Source organism: Musca autumnalis, unplaced genomic scaffold, assembly GCF_047663935.1.
Source record: "Musca autumnalis isolate F117 unplaced genomic scaffold, ASM4766393v1 scaffold_1, whole genome shotgun sequence".
In the NCBI taxonomy this organism is placed as follows: Eukaryota; Metazoa; Arthropoda; class Insecta; order Diptera; family Muscidae; genus Musca; species Musca autumnalis.
Genome location: NW_027411644.1, coordinates 202616888 through 202638276, shown reverse-complemented (window position 1 = coordinate 202638276; position 21389 = coordinate 202616888). Strand labels below are relative to the sequence as shown.

The 21389-nt window shown below is 37.3% G+C and overlaps 1 protein-coding gene across 2 annotated transcripts in view; it reads left to right on the top strand.

Annotated features, from left to right (window-relative positions):
• Positions 1–14721, top strand: part of LOC141388988 (uncharacterized) — a 53160-nt gene extending 38439 nt beyond the window's left edge. For both annotated transcript variants that reach the window (XM_073959927.1, XM_073959928.1), the window contains 4 exons: positions 4643–4794; positions 4971–5105; positions 5267–5524; positions 12593–14721. In XM_073959927.1, the coding sequence (XP_073816028.1) occupies positions 4643–4794; positions 4971–5105; positions 5267–5524; positions 12593–14169 (2122 nt within the window). In that variant the 3' untranslated portion in view covers positions 14170–14721. The remainder of the gene's footprint in view (positions 1–4642; positions 4795–4970; positions 5106–5266; positions 5525–12592) is intronic.
• The last annotated feature ends 6668 nt before the right edge of the window (positions 14722–21389 follow it).

The window sequence follows — 21389 nt, the reverse complement described above, 5'->3', positions numbered from 1 at the left end:
CCACACATAACATTTTTATTATTTGTTAACACCATCTTATTTTACATACAAATTAAAGAGCTTTCCATGTTTAAAAAATATAAAAACGTTGAAATGTTTCTTTTGGCGCATAAAATGCTTTCACTACTTATTTATAATGAATGTCGGAAAAAGATGCATATGAAAATATGTGACCATTGCCAGATCAGTATGTCGCAATGTGATGTTACCAGATTGATTTATTTTTTTATTTTTAGTGATTCAGAGTGTTGGCAATCGAAATCCGTTATTATTTTTTTCAAATTGTTAACTTCAAAAATTGACTTTTTGCATCGAAAACCTGCTATTGGCCCCATCGTGCAATGGGGGAATACTCCACTCAAGCGAAAAATCAAATTTATTACGAAATTGTATGTATTTGCAAATATATTTTTGAAATAATAGCGTTTATGTGTACAAAATAAATTAAAAAAATACAACAGAATCCAGATATTGTGAGAAATAAAATAAAGCCTATGGCGTGAACATCGGAACTATAATATTCATGTTATTGACAAAAATGCGAAGAAAATATGAGGAAAAAATAAAAAATATTGCTCTAAGTTTTTTTGTTTTTTGGTTTTAAAGAAAAAATTGAAGAAAAATTGTTAGATTTTTTTCATTTTTTGTCAAAACTTCGAGTAATAATGAAGATATTCCTTCGCAACCAATTTTTGCTTTATAGTTTACCTATTGGTACAAATTTTTAGATCATTATATTAATATACAAGGACTTCCAGTTGTGGCATAGAATTAAAACAATGTTAAAGTAAACATTACAACACTTGAAAACATAGAAACCGCGTAATAGTGGAAATGACATGACTATTTGATATTCGTATAAAGGTGCAGCCCGATTAAAGACATCTTAAGATACATTTTATGACCTAATTTAGGCATTTCCATTTTAGATCAGAATGTGTTATGATAGAGGGTATACAAATTTTGGCCCGCCTGAATTTAGGGATTTTTTATTTTTTCCTCTTAAATGATGCGTATTGTAACCCCAGAACGGATCAACTGATTTGGTCAAACATTTCTTCCACGTCCTCTATCAAATTTTTTCACACAAATGCAATTTTTGGACATGTCTTGGATCATTTTTGTTGCAGCAGCTTGTCCTCACTTCCACCATTTCAACAGTACAATTATTTTCGGGGGTAATTGCATACTTCTTGAGATAATATCCCAAAAGGTCTAAAAATCCCTGCAGAGGCCAATAAAAATAAATTATAAGTACGATAACTAAGGAATTGAGTATAATATTTGACCAAAACTTTCTTCTAAACGTACCTCAAGTTCCATGAAGGTACATATCGGACAACACTTTCGAATACCTCCATCACAAAAGTTCAAATTTTTCGCTTAAACGCAGTTAAAGGCCTTTTCATAGGAAACGGTTGCTTCTAAAGCTCTAAATAATCCTACGGTGACCAACTTAAATAACAGGAGGCCATGATAATCGAAATGGGTGGCTGAATTTGGACAAACTTTGAACATCGTAATATTTATTTTAAACGTACATCAAATTCCCCCAAACAAATGTTTCAAGTACCTCTCTCACAAAAGTTCAAACTTTGCTTATGGTTGAGAGCTGTTCGAGGATTGTTTTGAAATTTTAATACAAGTTAGTCCATGTGATTCTGATTACAACTATATACTTATTTTTTTGTGGGCAAGTCCATGCTACCTAATATAGTTGTCCAAATGCCCTAAAAAATCCTACGGAGATGAGCTAAAATCGAAAGAAGCGACTTTCATAATTATATCTAGTTACAAGATGGACCATTGAGTGCGGAAATGTTATTATCGTTAAGTCATTGATGACTACTTATATATAAATTTTTTGCTAGGAAAGACAATATTTTCTGGGATGTGGGCTTGTAAGTGATAGGGCTTTATAAGTTGGTTTTGGTTTACAAGTTCGTTTGAAAATAAGGTCTCGACGAGTTGAGTCGATTTGTACATGTGTATCCGTATAAAACGTACAAGATCGAATTTTTGTTCGGATCATTACGTTTGGTGGAGATGGGTTTTCAATAGGGGAAGAAGCTTATTAATTTTGGTCACATCATATAGGAGTCTGAAAGGACAAAAAAACTTCTACTGGTAAAATGTTCAACGTTTTATTCTTATGTGAATACCTCCTACAGTAGAAAATCTCACCTTTAAGATGATGCAAAGTACGTAGGTAGTCAAATAACGGAGGCGTGGCAATAGTCGCTAATCCTTCCCACTTTTTTCATTTCTGGATTTTAATTGTAACGAAGAATATCCCACTTTGGTTGGGTGCATTTTAATAAAAACAAGTAAGAAAGCATCAGTCAGCTGTGCTGACGGAGATATATCCTCAGCCACTGACCAAAAAAATAACAGTTCAGAAAAAAAAATTTGAAAATGTTTAATAGCCATATGTGCCGACAGGGTTTTGGAGCTTTTGGGCTATTACCTAAGAATGTATTGACTTACTCCGAAAAAAAAAATTGTACCGTTGTAAATGAGGCCGGTAGGACAACCCACTGAAAAAAAATCAAAACGATGCGAGAGGAGATCATAAACTTCACTTTTTCCGAATTTTGTGTGGGAGGTATCCGAAGGACTGGACGATATATGGTAACATGGGGCGCCTTCGCCACTGGGGCGGCTACGCCAGCGCCGATTTTCTCGCAAAATACAAGTGCTAGAAAAAATCCGTTAAAAACAAAATTGTGAGTTTTATGAAGATCTATCATCTCCCAAAAGTTGGCAGTTGTGTCATAGGTATGATAGCGAACGCACGCGGTTTTGTGTTTTCAGGGTATTGGGAAAAATAATTATGGTAGGTATTTTTTGTGATATCTTCTTTACCTTTTGTGATATCAAAAACACATTTTATACCGTTAGAAGACAACTACTGAAGAATACAAATCCCAATAATTCGCATGAAAAAAGCAATTGCAAATGTCAATATATTAATATTATGAAATATGTAAGGGGTGGGGCGCCTACGCCATGATGGAGACGTGGTGGGTTAATGTTAGAAATTTGCCATGTTTAACTTAAATTCTTTATACCATAGATATACCACACTGTAATATGAAGTTAAAATCAAATATTATCCTAAACGTATCTTGTCTTAGTTATATTATGATTTTTGTACCTAAATTCAAGGCACCTACATCAATTAACCGCTGGAATCGGTTACTTTTTGTGAATTTTAAAATAATTTTTGATTATTCAATAGAAAACACGTTCCTTATTTGCATAATGTTGATATTTATAGAAGAAGTATGGTAAATTACAGTTTTAGAGTCCGTTGGAGAATGTTCAATATCGATGGCGAAGCTGCCCCATGGATGGGGAGGCTTCGCCACTTTTTACACATTTTGTAAATTCTCAAAAATAATATTTTAAAAACAAAATTATAACCATTTATATATCAAAACTTATAGTCAAGATATGCTAATATTTGTACCAAAAATAATATTTCAAAAAACTTTAACGGTGTCCGTATGAGAAGATTTTGAACAAAAACGTGGCGAAGGCGCCCCATGTTACCATATACCATATTCTAACCTGATGCAGGACTGGATGAAATAATACGATGTGCAAAGTATGTACTAATCTGAAAGTCCCTTCGAGAATTATCTTGCGGATTTGCCATTTTGGTTGGTGCCGTCAGGGTTTCATGGAGATTTTAGGCTAATATCTCAAGAAGTATGGATTTGCGCAAGAAAAAAAATTTTACCATCGTGAAGGGAGCCGCAAGGATAGCTTACTGACAAAAATTCAACACGATCCGAGGGGTGCTCTTAAAATTCACTTTATCCGAATTTTATGTGGGAAGTACCCGAAGGAGTGGGCCGATATAGTCCGTATTCGAGTCCGATATATATCTGGAAGGAAGGTTCGAATCTGTTGATCCGTTCTAGAGTTATCGTGCGCACCAGCCAGACAGACAGACAGCCTAAAGGCTGAGGGTATAATGACCAGAAGACTTTCTTTAAATAGATCCAACAGTATTACTAAAAGTCGTCAGATACTAGTGATATAGAAAAAGTCGCCCATCTATACAGTGTAAGAAAAATGCAATAAGGGAGAAGAATCCCAAATAGGAACAGCGTTTCCCCTGAGCTGCTAATATCTAATACATATTTGATTCATTATAAGTAAGAGGATAGTCAGTAAGAGGAAAGTCACGTGGGAAAGGTTCTTTACTTCAAACTAATCCAATAACAAAATTGTAGAATTTTTAAAAGTGACAAGTGAGGGTAACGTCTTAAATTGAAGGAACGTTACCTCAGACGTTAATAGGCAAAAGTTCATTTATTTGTGCTTCAAGAAATAATTTTTGAGAATTAAATGCGAAAATTTATCACCCTAGTCCACAACACTATTGTCGTTGTCCATGCATTCTTTATGTTGGTACAACAATATTGTATTGTATTTCTATTCTAAATCTATTCAAGATTATTCATTTGCACAGATAAGCAACCGAAATTCTAAAAAAATTATCGTAAATTTCCCTATCTTACTCTCACAACAACAAAAAATACTAATCTATGATCAATGTTCTGCACTTTAATGTCCATTAACATATTTTCACAATTGGCCTTTCATTTATTTTCTTTTTTTCTACTTTCAGAAAAGAACTCTTGGAGCAGAAAACTCAATTTACTCAACAACTGGAAGATGCGCACAAAAATGTGAATCAACTGCAAACGAAAATCAATGAAATGCAAATGAAAATTGAATCCTTAGAACAAGAATTATCCACCAAAACCTGGAATGTTGAAAGTAAGTGTCAGTGCAAATAGCATACGAAGAAGAGGGCCGCAAGAGAATAGGGTTAGCGAGCAGATATGCTCACTCACCCACACATAGTAGCCCCTTTGATGTTAAAGCCTGATGATATCGTAAAAGAAAGCGTAAAAAACAACTAAAACTTAATGCAATTTCATTCCATGCAATAGGATTACAGGGAGAATTAAATGCAGCTCAACGGGATGATGAATATGTCCGCCAAAAACTGAAAGTGCTGGAGGATGAAAAAACAAATCTACGCCATCGTTTTCACGAATGCGAAGATGAGTTGAAAGCGAAATATGGTTTGTAGTTCCACCCTCTCATGTCTTCTTTACTTTTTACAAATGAAATTCTTTTTCCAAAAGGGTGCAATTCTTTTCATGTTCTGTAATTTTAACTTTTTTTTTGTTATTTTTCCCCCTATTTCGTTTTTATTTCACTTTTGTTTTTGTTTGTTTGGCAGATGAACTCGAAACTCAGTATAACGAATTACAAGAAAAATATAAACAAACTCAAGCGTTGGCTAGTAATTTACAAACCCAATTGGCTCAAGCCCAAACCGAAGCCCAGGAACAGCGTGAAGAAGTGGAAAGGATACGCACATCATTGGATGAACAGGTGGCTTTGTTGAAGAGTGCTTTGGAAAATTCCGAAAATGAGAGAAAAATATGTGAAGATAAATGGCAAAGAGAATTCGAAATGTTACGGACGCAAAATATGGGTAAGTAAAAGGGGAAACCTGTTAAAATTTTCGTTGAAAAATGTTTAACAATTTTAGTTCAGCGCTTCAGGAATACTTTAATTTCTAGAAATCAGAAACATAATACCATATAGAAAGCGAATATATTTCTCCTTAAAATTTTAGAAGGGACAACAAGAGATTTCCGTCATGTCAAAAATCTCAATCCGATTATATTTTTTAGATCGGGAAGGAGGTGATATTCTTATCTCTGTTTGACCTATGATAAAGCAACTAAAAAGTATCAGTCGGATTTGTCGACATTGATATACCCTCAGCCTATGTGAATAGAAACTTTCATCTATGAACAGATCGAATACCGGTTACAGAACCAAAATCCTTTTTCCCAAAATTGAAATTTCAGAATTTTGTGACCCTGTTTGGACATTTGAACTTGCGGACAAAAATTTGGATTAGGATTAAAGTTCAAAAGTGTTTCGGAGGATGTACTTGAAGGAATGGATAGACATAGTCCACTTTAGAAGTTTATCCTATTTTGGGAGTCATTTATTTTCGGTAGATAGCGCACCCTTCAGTTTTTTTAGTTGGTTTGGACCACTATGTCAGGAAGCATGGACAGGCCCAAGAGAATACCGATATGGACGATTATAGAAGTTAAACTAAATTTGGACAAATTACTAGGAGGTCCTAAGTTTGGACCAAATTGGTTTCTCTGTTCAGAGATATCGCGTGTACCATTTTAGTGTCATGATTTCACATTTTGGGGGGAGGTAGAGGAATTTGTGAATCGATATTGCCCAGCTTCAAAACTTACTAAGTTTGGACTGAACTTAAGCTAAGTTTGGACGAACTGATATCTCTCGATTTGGAAATTTTAAACCAAATCGAGAGTTATCAGTTCGAGACCCCAGGTACTTTTGGACAAAACTCGTTTCAGACAATTTGGTGTCGATTTAGCATTGGCACTAGAAAGGATTAATAGATTTTTTCCATGATTTGGTCCTCATATAATTTTTTCAAACTTAGATCCAATTCAAAGATGGACCTTCGGCTACCTCCCACAGAAATTTTCAAAAATGTTCACAAAAGTGTAAGAACATATCCACCGTGGTGCAATGGTATGCACACCCGCCTTGCACACATAAGGTCGTGGGTTCGATTCTCCGGCCAGGCAACATCAGAACACTATTCGACGGTGGCAAAATACCCCTCAGTAAAGAAGAAGCTTGCAATTTGAGATGGCGATCAGGTAATATTTAGAGGGTTAAATGGACTACAACTTTTGTGTGAAAATTGTGAACAATTTTAATATACAGCTTATATCTTTATTCCTGTAAGATACATTCCGGGCAAGTAATAGCTTACTTGCCCGGAAGGGGAACGCTTGACCTTTCTATGGATGTTAATTGTGTTGGTGTACATGATAAGATAACAGAGTTACAGCCTAATATACCCTGTTATTTGTTTGTAGTGTAATCATAAACACGCTAGAAGTCGCAATTATAGCTCAGTAATCGCGAAATTTTGCACGAGATAAGAGTTTAGGTAGAAGTAGATGCCTACAATTTTGGATAATGATCTGGTATTATTTAGCGGGTGAAATGGACTATTACTTTTGTATAAAAAAAAACAAATATTTTTGGTCTATATTTTATTTCCTGGAAGACATATACCGGCAAAGTAGCCTTCATACGGAAAAAGAACTCCTGACCCTTCCCCCTGATGCAAATGCAATAACGTGTCTGATAGATAACGGACCTACTGCCTAATATATAATGGGGTTTGTGTAGAGAACCACATTGTCCCATTCCCAGTTTTTACATTATTGCAAATTACATGGTGCCCTAGCGTAGTAACTGTCCAATTGGATTTTTATACGTACATTGAAGCATGGGTCGCATTGCCACCTTTTTTCAAAACGATTCCCCAGCCAGTTAACTTCAAATTTTAAATGGTGACAAAATACCCTTCAGTAATCTTGGCGACAATTTCTGAGTATTTCAGACACGTAAAACTTCTCTACAAAAGTTGTGTTTTAGACACGCCGTTCGGACTCGGCAATAAACTGTAGGTCCCATATCATAATATGAGAGAAGTCTCCCTTGTCCCTTATGGGATGTTTGTGGAACAATTATTTTATGTAAGGACATATCCGTATAAGTTTGAAATTTTTTTTGCAACATGTTGTCCTCGCTGCCCATTATTAGACTATAAACATTTTCCGTCTATTCTTCCTGTGATAATGGTCCTAAAATGTTAAGAAACACTATCGCCATTAAACAAAATTACTGTTAAGCACCAAAACTTATCATTATTATTATTCGATTGTACCGAAACTTTACACATCCTAAAATTTATTGCAAACGTTAATCAACTTCTAAGAAAAATTAGGATTCCTCACCCACAATAGTTAAATTTGTTCTATTTGGTGCAGTTTAAGGGCTATTCGAGAATCGTTTGCAATCCTCTATTTACTGTCATGTAATGCTTTTCATGGGCAAGTCCATGCTTCTTAACACAATGGTCTAAAAGCTCTAAAATATCCCACTATCTAATGAAGTAATTGACATTGGTCCAACCTTTGCAAAGCGCAATATTTCTCCACCTTCCAAACGAAAATTCAAATTCAAAAATTGTTCAGAAATGTGCAGTTTAGGAGCATATCTTGGTAGTCCCCGCGATTCATGTTGCAACATTTTAAAACCTTTCACGTTGTTTTTAGCTGTAAAATCCTTACGGCCACCAACTAAAATGTCTCTTAAAGAGAGTCCAATCTTTGCACATTGTAATTGGCAAACTTACATCGAATTCTGTATCGGCACCTTTCCCACGACAGCTGAAACATCTAGGGTTAAGAACAGGTTGGTTTGCTTCTATTCATTATGCCGCAGTCTGAGGTACATATATCTCGTTTAACTTTAGTGCGATAACTTCCCAGTACGTTGAACTTGGTTTCAAGCATAGTTCGAATCTAAATATTCTTAACTTTTAATACCCTCCACCATAGTATGCAGGGTATATTAACTTTGTTTTTCTGTCTGTAACACATCGCAGTAACCAAAAAGTATACATATATGTATATATGAAATTCTGAACCGATCTAGCCATATCCGTCTGTTGTAATGACTCTAGCGTTTGGTTTGGTATAGCCCCATATAACGATACCTCCCAATCCTCGGTGTGTGTGTGTTTTTTTTTTTTTTGAGGGGGGTCAAAGCTTCTTTTTTTACCGAACTACCTGTTATTTGACACTTTAGGTTCCAGAGGTCACAAAACTTCTCCATCAAAAATTGTCAATATATGTAGTTCAATGTTTTGGTGGAGATCTCATAGGAAGGTACCTCCCAATTCTAGATGTTTGGAAGATATTAGATACATTCTTCGTCCGAACTACCTATAATTTGACATTTGAGGTTCACTGCTGTCACGGTACTTCTTCACATAGATCAACAAATATCCATATTTTGATATAGCTCCAGCACAACAGTGCCTTCAGATTTTAGGTATTTTGAGTTTTTTAGCTATCCTTTTTGACCGAACTACCGCTTATTTTACACTTTAGGTTCCCAGTGGCAACAAAATTTCTCCCTTAAAAATTGTCAACATAGGTCCATATTTTGATATAGCCCCCATATAACCTCCCGATTTAATGTATTTGGAAGATATTAGCTATATTTTTTGACGGAACTACCCATAATTTGACATTTGAGGTTCCGTGCAGTGACGAAATGTCCCCACCAAAAATTTTCAACAAAGATCCATGTGTTGGTATAGCCCCCATATAACGGTACCTCCAGGTTATAGGTATTCTGAAGATATTGGATGCCACCGTGGTGCAATGGTATGCACGCACGCCTTGCACGCAGAAGGTCGTGGGATCGATTCCCCGGCCAGGCAACATCAAAATTTTTCAACGGTGGCAAAATACTCCTCAGTAATGTTGGCGACATTTCCTGAGTATTTCAGCCTTGAAAAACTTCTCCACAAGTAGTGTCTTAAGACACGACGTTCGGAATCGGCGATAAACAGTAGGTCCCATATCATTGAACTGATATGAATCGGGGTGCACTCATTGATATGAGAGAAGTCTCCCTTGTCCCGTATGGGATGTTGTGGAACAATGTTTGTTTGTTTTTTTTTTTTTTTTTGAAGACATTACCTAAATTTTATACCGAACTACCTGTGATTTGATACTTGAGTTTCCCAGAGATCACAAAACATCTCAACAACAAATTTCAAGATATGACCTTTTTTTCGTATATACCCCGGAGCTACCGTTATTCCCGGTACGGTATGAGGGTTTAACCTACATTTTTTATCCGAACTACCTGTTTTTCATGTATAAAGTTCCTTGTGATCATAAAACTTCTCCATAAAAATTGTCAACAGGCGTCCATATTTTGGAATAGCCCAATATAACGATACCCCCGATTTTAAGTATTTTAAAGATTTTAGCTACATTCTTTACCGAAATACCTTTAATTTGATATTTCAGGTTCCTCCTGGTCACAAAACTTCTCCATTAAGAATTGTTCAAATAGGTCCATGTTTTGGTATAGCACCAATTTAACGGTTCCTCCCGATTTTAGGTATTTTAAAAATATTAAATAATTTCTTTTTGTACCCTCAGCATTTATGCTAACGAGGGTATATACACTTTAATACGGGCAAAATGTGCCTCATCGAAATAATGGTTTTAGACCCCAAGTGTGTTTGGACGAAATCCGTTTCAGACAATTTGAAGTTGATTTATCCATGTCCGTCCGTCTGTCTGGCTGGAGCGCATACCTCTCGAACGGGTCAACCGATTCGGTCCAAAAATTGGCTTTCGTAATATTTTGTCCAAGCTTTGTTTATGTTCGAAGATGGGACAGATAACACCAGATAACTCTTGAAGGGAGTAACCGATTTGGTGCACATCGTAAAATTTCTACCAGACTTAGATTAGGTTCCAATATGGACTCTATGGTCCACTCCTTCGGGTACCTCCCACACAAAATTTTGGAAAAGTTCAGTTTAGGATCTGCTCTCGAATCTTTTTGATTTTTATTGTAGCAACTTGTATTCACTACCCCGCATACGACGGTACAAGTTTCATCAGGGGCAAATCCACACTTCCTGAGCAAATATTGTCGAAACTTAGTTTATGTTCAAATCTGGGCCCTATTTGCCCAATCCTTAGGGTTCCACCCACAAAAATATTCAAAATGTATGTGTTAAGGTTCTGTACGAGGAAACTATGGACATTTTTACCGAAGGTTTTCCTAGTGGCCCTATCTATCGGTATCCCCGCAAATTTTTGTGCTTTAATCATATCCATATTTTTATCGGTTCATACGCCCAAATTTTTAAAAACCCCCTAAATACATAATTTTTTTTAAAAAAGTATTTCAATCCACACAGGCTGGAGGTATATCTCTGTCGGCAAAGTCGACTGATACTTTTTTACTTGTTTACCTACAATTTGACCCTCCGGATTTCAGTTTTTGACTAAAATATCCATTCTTTGATATGTGAAGATCCCTGCAGACACAAAGCTTCTCCACACACAAATTTCCTATGTTGAAAGCAACGACAGCTGCCGCCCGATTGAAGACATTTTTGGATACAGTTTCTGTCCTAGTTTAGGCATTTGGGGTATTCGTGGTCCAAAAACTTCTCCACCTAAAATTGTGGGCAGAAAGGAGAATAATTATTAAAATTTTGTTGAGAATATTTCATGCTAGAGGTTATAAAAAGTTCGGTCCGGCGGAAGTTGAAATGTAAAAGTATGGGGGTTATAATCAAACATGGTCCTGTTCATACCATTCCCTGGGAATGTTTCATATCCCAAACGAAGACCAAATGGCAAATTCCAGTCATATCGGTTGGACATGGTTTCTTACCCCAACCGATAACCACATTCCAGCCATTTCGGTGTGGTAAAGAGGCGAAAACCTTGAAAATACCGAAAATTGGGCGGTACCGGTACGTGGACTTGCATTGACAAATTTCTGGGGGAAGTTTTGAAACCCTAAACAAGTGAGCAAAGGCTATAGTCGGGACGGCGCCGAGTATGTGATAACCTACACCATTACCCTTGTGCATAAGTTCTTCATTGGTAAACATTTAGTTTAAGGAATATTATCCGACTATCACCAAGTTCAATATGCTTCTTTCTCTCTGCGATAAACATTGCGACATGTAACGTAATTGCAAAAAAAAAGATGGCAAATTTGATGCATTACGGACTATTGTGATATCTCCCTTGTTTGATCACATTCGCCAACCTACTTTGCATCAATGTAATTGCTTTGGAAAAAAAACGTTGACTTTTTCCCCAAATAAGTTTTTTGCCCATTTATTTATTATTATCCGGCCATCGCTAAAATCAGTAGCCTTCTTCCCATCCGGGACCCCCATTAACAACCAAAAAACGATCCGATCAAAATTACGACCTTTAGCGTGATAACAAGGTCTAGATGGGTAGACGGACGGACGGATCGACTCAGCTCGTCAAGACAATCATTTTGGTATATATAAGTATATATAAGTATATAAGTGGACATGTACCGACAAATTTCTGGGGGAAAGTTTTGTAGTTCTAAAAGAACAAAATAACGAAATTTCGGTATAATTATGAGGCTAAGGCCATGTTTATATTATAACCTTTTGCAGGGTTAACCTTCTTAATAATGATTTATTTGGCGTATACGCAAAGGAATTGACATTTGAAACCCACTGGGTTTGTTAAATCTGGTTATATTTAAACGCACTATAAAACATTGAAAATATCGAAAATCCGGAGATACCGTATTATGGGGTCGTGCACCGATATAGCCCATTTTCAATACTAAACATCCTAAGAGTAATAGGAACTTTCGTATCAAATTATAAAGCTTTATCTCAAATATTGCGAGCTGTATCTTGATTTTAATAGACGGGCGGGCAGACGGACTTGGTTTTATCGACAAGAACGTACTCAGAGTAGTTTTTAATAATTCTGATACACGCGAAAATATATTGTCAAACATTTAATTTCATATACATACATATTTATTTAATTTCAGTTGACTTACATTTATTTCTTTGTTTCTCCCCCTCTTGCAGAACGTGAAGAATCCATAATGACCGATTGTGAATGGCAGTTACGTGAAACCCAAAAACAGTGCAAAGAACGAATTGATAAAGTTGAAGCTGCTCGTCGAGAAGCTGTTGAAAATGTTGAACTTCTAGAAAATGAACTGGAAACGCTTAGCAGAGAAATTGATGATTTAAAAATCTATCAAAAACAGATGACTTCTTTGCGAGGTGTGGTCGATGAACAGGCCACCTCAATACAGACACTGATGTCACAAATTGAATCCCTCAAACAAGAGCTGGAGACAGCCAACACCAGTCTTCAGGAGCAAATTGAGGCTGTAACAAAAATAAAATTCCATTGTGATAATGCTCTCTATGATAAGGAACGTCAAATGATTTATCGTATCGATGAAGTACGCAACGAAGCTGCCGCATTTTGGGAAGATAAACTGTACACAGAGATGACAAGACTGAAAAATGAACTTGAATCTGTTTATGTGGATGAGCGTCGTGATGCCTTGGATAAGCTACAAATTGAACATGTTGAAGAGTTGAAAGCTCTGACAAACCGCTATACCGCCAATGAAGAAGAACTGAGGGCGGAGTTGACGGAAGCCCAAGAGGCTCTGGAACGCAAATCCAGAGAATTCTTAGAATTGCGTGAAAAATCCGATCATGCTTTACTACAGACACGCATGCATTTGGATAGAGCTGATCGTGATTTCCAAAAGGCCATGTGTCAAGAGGAAGAGCGACGAGAGGCATTGGAATCGAAATTACGTAGTGAGTTCGAAGCAGAGAAGGAAGAAATGGAAGAAAAATTCCGTGAACGTTTGGGTCAAGTTAAGGAAGAATTTGCCAAGGAACTACAAATCAATACCCAAGAATTAAAGGCAGAACATGAGAAGGAACTGCAAAAACTCAGAGCCAAGCTAACAGCAGAAAAGGAACAAGCCCTACAAGAATTGGCCGAAAGACACCGACAGAAAATGTTCGATGCAGAGGAGAAAGTTAAAGAAATCGAACTGCGCTACAAACGTGACTTGAAAGATCTCAAGGCTGCCTATGATGCTGAAAAGATCGCTCTCGACAAACGTGACATCAGCAATGCCAACGAAATCGAACAATTACATCGAAAATGTCGCTGCCTTACCAATCTCTTTGAGGAGATGCGTATGCGTTATGAACGACGTGATCCTCGCCCTGAAGATTTGCGAGAAATTGCTGAATTGCGTGAACGCTGTGAATCACAGGAACGTGACATGTATCTTTTGACTGATCGCCTGCGTGAAATGCAAATTCAAATGAATGAGCTGCAGCAGAACAATGCGAACAGCAACAAAAAGACAAAGCAAGTCAAAAAGCCACCACCCAAGTCAATACCCACAAATTGTGATGTTATCTACGAAGAAAACGAGGAACGGGATTCACCGCCACCCAATTCATATGCGACAGACACCATTAATGAGGATGATATTGACGCCAACAATACCAACCGCACAGATGACAGCAAAAAACAACAGATTGTCGACATTTCGAAAACCAAGTCGAAATTGATCACCGACAACCAGCAGGATGACAGCCACATGATTACCGCCATGTAAAGAATGATTGAAAATGGCGGATGTAACTGTGCGGCCAGTTGTTTTTTCCTACCGACCGACCGCCCAAACGGCCGTTCCAAATCACAAAGAATGATTTGTCTTGTACAACATTTGTATCAGATGCTTATACACTACCAAAGGGCGATGTGCAGTGTGAATGCCATTCACACCCCATGCCATCATCCATCCATCCAATATGCAATATCCCCGCCCGCAACCAATTGAAACAAGTTGTCTATCTTTTTTGTAAAATATTTCAATATTTTGTACGAATGGCCCACGCAAGAACGTGGACCTCCTTATTTATATTTGTAATGTGTATTAATATTTATTTCCTTATTTATTTTCTAAGTAATTTGCTAAACGATTCTAAACAAATTCTTCTATGCATAATTCGTTGACTAGTTTTAGTTGATGCATCAAAATTTCTATAATTTTTGTAAAACAAAAGAAAACTCAAAGTTTTGTTGTTGCGAAATTATTCCCGAAAATCAATCTTTTATTTTTGTACTTCAAAGAAGAAAAAGAAAATAAAGTGCAAAAAAACCGAAAGGTTCGAAAAGAGTTTCACTTCGTAAAATAAAACAAACCATTGTGTGATCCAAATAGTCCAGGACATCTTGCTAATACATATATTATTTACCATAACAAATTCAAAAGGATATTGAGAACTAAATATTCAATCGGTTGAACCACATTGGTTCAACTAGGGATAGGTAATAAAAAGCAATAATCGATTTTTATACCCTACACCACTATGTGGAAAGGGTATTATAAGTTTGTTTTGGGAAAAATTCATGTAACACCGCGAAATATTCGTCGGAGACCCCCAATTTGGTATACCAATCTTCATATCTCGGCGAGATAAAGCGATTTGAGATGTGTGTCCGTCCGTCCGTCCGTCCGTCCGTGTCTCCGTCTGTCCATTATAAATTGTAATCAAACTCCAGGCCGCAATTATGGACCGATCGTCACAAAATTTGGTATGGAGGTCGGCTTCACATCAGAATAGATCGCTATTTTGATTGGTGATGATCGTGAAATATTTAGCGGGTGAAATGGACCAAAAACATAATTTTTATCAGATTTTGTAGCTGCTCTGTAGGTCGCAATAATAGTCCGATCGCCTAGAAATTTTAAATAAGGTAAGAGTATATGACAAAGAAGAAGCTTGCAATTTGAGATGGCGATCAGATACTATTTAGAGGGTTAAATGGACCACAACTTTTGTGTGAAAATTGTGAAAATTTTTAATAAACAGCTTATATCTCTGTTCCTGAAAGACACCTTCCCCACTCGTGAATTATATTTGGAAGACGATCTCTTGACCTTTCAATTGATGTCAATTATGTTGATGAACGTGATCAGATAACAGAGTTACAGCCTAATATATCCATTTTTTTGTTTGTAATGTAATCATAAACCCGCTAGAGGTCGCAACTATAGCTCAATAGTCACGAAATTTTGCACGCGGTAAGTGTTTAGGTTGAAGAAAATGCCTATAAGTTTGCATGATTATCTGATATTATTTAGCGGTTGACATAGACCATTACTTTTGTATGAAAAATATACAAATTTTATTTTTGGTCCATATTTTCATTCCTGGAGGGCATATACCGGCAAAGGAGCCCACATATGGAAAAATCATGCAAATTGCAATAATGTGTCTGCTAGACAACGCACCTTCTGCCTGATATATAATGTGTTTTGTGTAGAGAACCACAATATCTATCTATCTATCTATCTATCTATCTATCTATCTATCTATCTATCTATCTATCTATCTATCTATCTATCTATCTATCTATCTATCTATCTATCTATCTATCTATCTATCATGACAGAGAAATTTTCAGTTCAGTTGTCAAATTGGATTTTTATACAAATATTGCAACATGGGGTCGCCTCTCCACCTATCTTACACCTCATGATTTAGGGTAAAGGGGATACAAACAAAATACGACCAAAGATGTGTCTCATCGAAATATAGGTTTTAGACCCCAAGTATATTTGGACGAAATTCGTTTCAGACAATTTGGAGTCTATTTAGCCCTGTCCGTTCATCTGTCTCTCTTAATGTCTAGCTGGCTGATGCGGACGATAACTCTCGGACGGATCTACCGATTAGAACCAAATTTTATACTTCGTAATATTTTGCCCAAGCTTTGTTTAAGTTCGAATGTAGGCGATGTTGGTACACACCTATCCCAAAAAAAGTTCAAAATTGTTTTCGAAAATTTGTGTGAACGATAACTGGCGAAGTGAGCAATCGATTCGCTAAAAACTTTCCATATATTATTATTCCTTCCAGATATAGATCGGATAAGAGACTATATCGGTGCTTAGGGTACCTCCCAAACAAAATTCGGGAAAAAGGGAAATTTAAGAGTCCTTTTGAATCGTTATGATTTTTTTCAGCAGATTGTACTTGCGCCGCAAATCCGCAAGTTAACTCTCAAGGGGATTTTCTGATTGGTCGAAACTTTACACATCGTATTATTTCATTCAGTCATGTGTCAGGTCGGAATATGGACTATATATGTCCGTCCTTCGAGTACCTCCCACACAAAATTTGGGAAAGTGCAGTTTGAAGAGCCGTATCGGATATATTTGATTATTATTTTCTTTTTGAAGAAGGTTCTTTTTACGTTCCGTATTCTGGTCCCTTTCCCGAGGTAAGTCATACTTCCTGAGATAATCGTTCAGAAGTTCCAAAAACCCCTGCCGGCTCCAACTAAAATTACAAATTTGAAAATATAAATAATAATAATTCTAATAGAATTTAGCTTACTAAAATTAATTTGGTATATCCCCATATTACGATACCTACAGATTTCACGTATTTTGAAGCAAATTCGTGTTACAAAATAAATATATTTGTAGAGGCTAAAGGTATATCACCATTAGCGCCGCTGACTTATACTCCCTTCTTTGCTGTTTAATTGAATATGAATAATTTTGGGATTTATAAATTTGTTTGCATGCAAAATTTTTGAATTTCTATTCATTGTTAGTTATTTCTGCCGGTATAAAATATATTTCAGATATCACAATATATGCCCACAATGAACTACTTTCGAAGCATATGTGAGGTACAAGTGCACAATTTTGGACGCTAGATCTTCAATAAACTTCCAATTTTCCCAATTATGAAATATACCAAATTGCGTGGTATATATGTATTTATTTTAAGTGTATTCTAAAGAGGAACCTGATACTCAAAGACAATTTGAAGATGTAACAGGAGGGGCTAATCAATGTGAATTTTCCAATTTTCGAATATTATTTAGAAATGTATAATTTATATATTTTTCCACAAATATCCCAGTGAAGACAAGAGAGGCTTCTCTTATATCAATGGATTCATATTAAGTTATTGATAGTGTCCTAAGTTGCCACTTGTAGAGACGTTTTTCATGGCTGAAATACTCCGACAGGTTGTGGTGTAGGGTATCACATGGTCGGCCCCGTCCGACTATAGCCTTTGCTTACTTGTTAGACTTTTCGATTTTGGTCTTAAACTTAAAATGATATTTTTCGGTCTGGGAATTATTTCAGTTGTCCTTAATCCCTATATTTCGACTTTTTGATAACCGCAGAAAATCGATTATAACACAGTGCAACAAATTTCGGGTCATGGCCTGGGGTGGTAAGATCCAAGTGAGGGTGTGTTCGGTTAGTAGGTCTAAACCCTAAAAGGATGCAGTTCTCTAACAAAACATGTCAAAATATGCCTATTTTTAAGTATAGTCCTCATATGACGGTACATCCGAATTTCGGTACATTGGCGATTTTATCTAAAATGTTTACTCGAACTACCTGTAATTTGACATTTAAGGTTCTTACAGGTCACATCTACATCAAACATTGTCAACATAGGCCCATGTTTTTGTATAGCTTTCATACAACGGTACATCCCGATTTTCTGTATTTTTATGGTATTAGCTACATTTTTTGACTGAACTAAGCGTAACTTGACATTTGAGATTCAATGCAGGTGCAAAACTTCTCCAGCAAAAGTTGTCGACATAGGTAAATGTTTAGGTATAGGTCCCACATAGCGGCAACTCCCAATTATCGGTATTTTGTGGATATAAGCTAAAATTTTTAGTCGATCGTGAACATAAAATGTCTAAATCCCTGCAACCACGAAACTCAATAATCAACAATTGTCAGGTTCATGTTTGAGTAGTTTGAGGGTCTTAGCTATTTTTTGTAATGAACCACCCAAATTTTTAAAATTATCATTCCGTTTGTAATCCATCGAAATATTCATCGGAGACCCAAAAAAGTATATATATTCTTGATCAGGGTAAAATTCTAAGTTGATATAACCATGTCCGTATGTCCGTCTGTCCATCCATCCGTCCGTCTGTTGAAATCAAGATACAATTCGCAATTTTTAAGATAGAGTTTTGTAATTTGGTGTAGAAGTTTCTATTTTTCCTAGGATGTTTGGTATTGCAAATGGGCTATAACCACGTTTCGATAAAGCCCCCATAGAGTGATACCACCCGATCGATTCGGTATTTTTAATGTTTTGGCTTCATTATCACACTGAAATGGCTGAGTTTAGATACTTGGTCTTCGTTGGGGGTATAAAACATTCCCCCAGAATTTTGTCGGTATAGGTCCACGCCTTCATATATAGCACACATAGAATGGTACCTCCCGATTTAAGGTAATTAGAAGGCTGTTGCTTCAATATTCCTCAGAAATGGCTGAAATTTGGTATTTGGCCTTCATTTAGGGTATAAAACTTTCCATATGAATTTTGTCGGTATAGGTCCGCGCCTTCATATAGCCCCCATAGAACTGTACCTCCCGATTTGCGGTATTTTGAAGGTTGTGACATCAATATTCCACCGAAATTGCTGAAATTTGGTATTTATTCTACACTTGGGGTATAAAACTTATATGAATTTTGTCGGTATAGGTCCGCGCCTTCATATAGCCCCCATAGAACGGTACCTCCTGATGTCCGGTATTTTGAAGGTTTGTGGCCACAACAACCCACCGAAATGGCTGAAATTTGGTATTTGATCTTCATTTGGTGTATAAAACTTACCCCAGCAATTTTTCGGTATAGGTCTCCGCCTTAATATAGCCCCCATAGAACAGTACCTTCCGATTTTCGGTGTTTTGAAGGTTATAATATAATATATAATATTAATTGTTCCACAAACATCCCAGGCGGGACAAGGAAGACTTCTCTCATATCAATGAATGCACCCCGATTCATATTAGCTCAATGATATGGGACCTACTTGGAAATACTCAAGTAATGTAGCCAACATTAGTGAGAGATATTTCGCCACCGTTAAAAATTTGATGTTGCCTAGCAGGGGAATCGAACCCACGAGTGCATACCATTGCACCACGGTAGCACCGTGTTTACAATATTCCACCGTTATGGCTACAATATTCCACCGAAATGGCTGACACTTGATATTTGGTCTTCCTTGTTGGGGGTATACAACTGTTCACCTGAAATTTGTAGTTACTGGTCTTCGCCTTCATATTGCCGCCATAGAACGGTACCTCCCGATTTTCGGTATTCTGAAGGTTTTGTCTTCAATATTCTACCGAAATGGCTAAAATTTGTCATTTAATCTTCCTTGGTGGTATAAAATTTGTCCGTACAGGTCCACTGCTTCATGTACCCCCCATAGGACGGTACCTCCGGATTTTCGGTATTTTGAAGGTTGTGGCCACAACAACGCACCGAAATGGCTGACAGTTCGTTGGAGGTAAAAACCTTTCCGGCTGAACTTCGTGGGTATAAGTCCACGTTTCGATATAACCCACGTAGAACGGTACCTTCCGATTTTCGTAATTCTGAAGGTTGTGACGTCAATATGGGTGACGTAGGGGATGAATGATACCAAGCAACGGTCTTGACCGGCTTTAACATGGCAAAGCCCAGGATTTATCTTGGTCCCTCTTTCATCTCAAGTGGACACTGACCTCCCCGTGGTGTCAGCTGGGGAGCTGCCTTTAACATACGTTGAAGGTAGTGAGCTAACATGTGCCGCGCGTTCACCCATAAGAACGTTAAAAACTTGGGTTGGGCGTTGGGCTAGTAACTCACCCCGTCAAAACACCGCATACTATGAAAAAAACAAAGAAAAAGAAGAAAAACAAACCCCTCTAAAGTTGACCAACCCAGCAAACGTTTTAAGGACCATAATCTGCGAATCTGCACCTGGAATGTCAGGACTCTCTACAGAGCAGGTGCAATTTGCGCATTGGCGGATGTACTTGACAAGTACAATGCTGATATTATCGCCTTACAGGAAGTGCGATGGAACCGGGCAGACGTAAAAATAACAAGCGATTACGCACTGTATTATAGCTGCCATGAAACGAAACATGAGCTAGTTGTTGGATTTATGGTAAATAGGAGGCTTAAAAATCTCGTCTCCAGCTTCACTCCTGATGATGAGAGAATTGCCACAATCCGAATAAAAGTTTTTTAACATCAGTCTCATCTGCGCCCATGCCCCGACCGAAGAAAAAGATGAAAAGACCAAGGATATATTCTACGAGCGCCTAGAGAGAGCATATGACCGCTGCCCTGGCCATGACATTAAGATTGTTCTAGGAGATTTTAATGCTAAAATTGGGAAAGAAAATATCTTTGGTCCTACGATCGGAAATAACATCCGACAACGAAATGAGGCTGATCGATTTTGCAGCGGCAAAAAACATGGTAGTGAGCAGTACCAGATTCCAACACCTCGACATACACAAGGCCTCGTGGATATCCCTAGATGGGAAAACAAGAAACCAGATTGATCATGTTGTGATAGACGGAAGACACTCGTCCAGTGTGTTAGATGTCCGATCGATTCGAGGAGCGAACATCGATTCGGACCATTTCCTTGTAGCAGCAAAGGTACGCACTCGCCTTAACGGAAGCTGGATGTCGAGAAGCTGAAAACACAACAGATAGCACAAGCCTATTCCGCTCAACTGACTCACATGCTGGAAGACGCAACTGCTTGTCCCGATAATGTTGAAGCGCGGTGGCAAAGAATAGCCCACTCACTTCAAACTGCCGCAAAATCTGTGCTTGGGTACCAAAAATCACCACCTAAAAATCTATGGTACGATCAGGAGTGCCGTAAGGCTACTGAAGAAAAGAACGCTTCATACAGAGCAACCCTGCATTCAATAGCAACACGAAGCGCGAAAGAAAAATATCGGGAGAAGAGGAG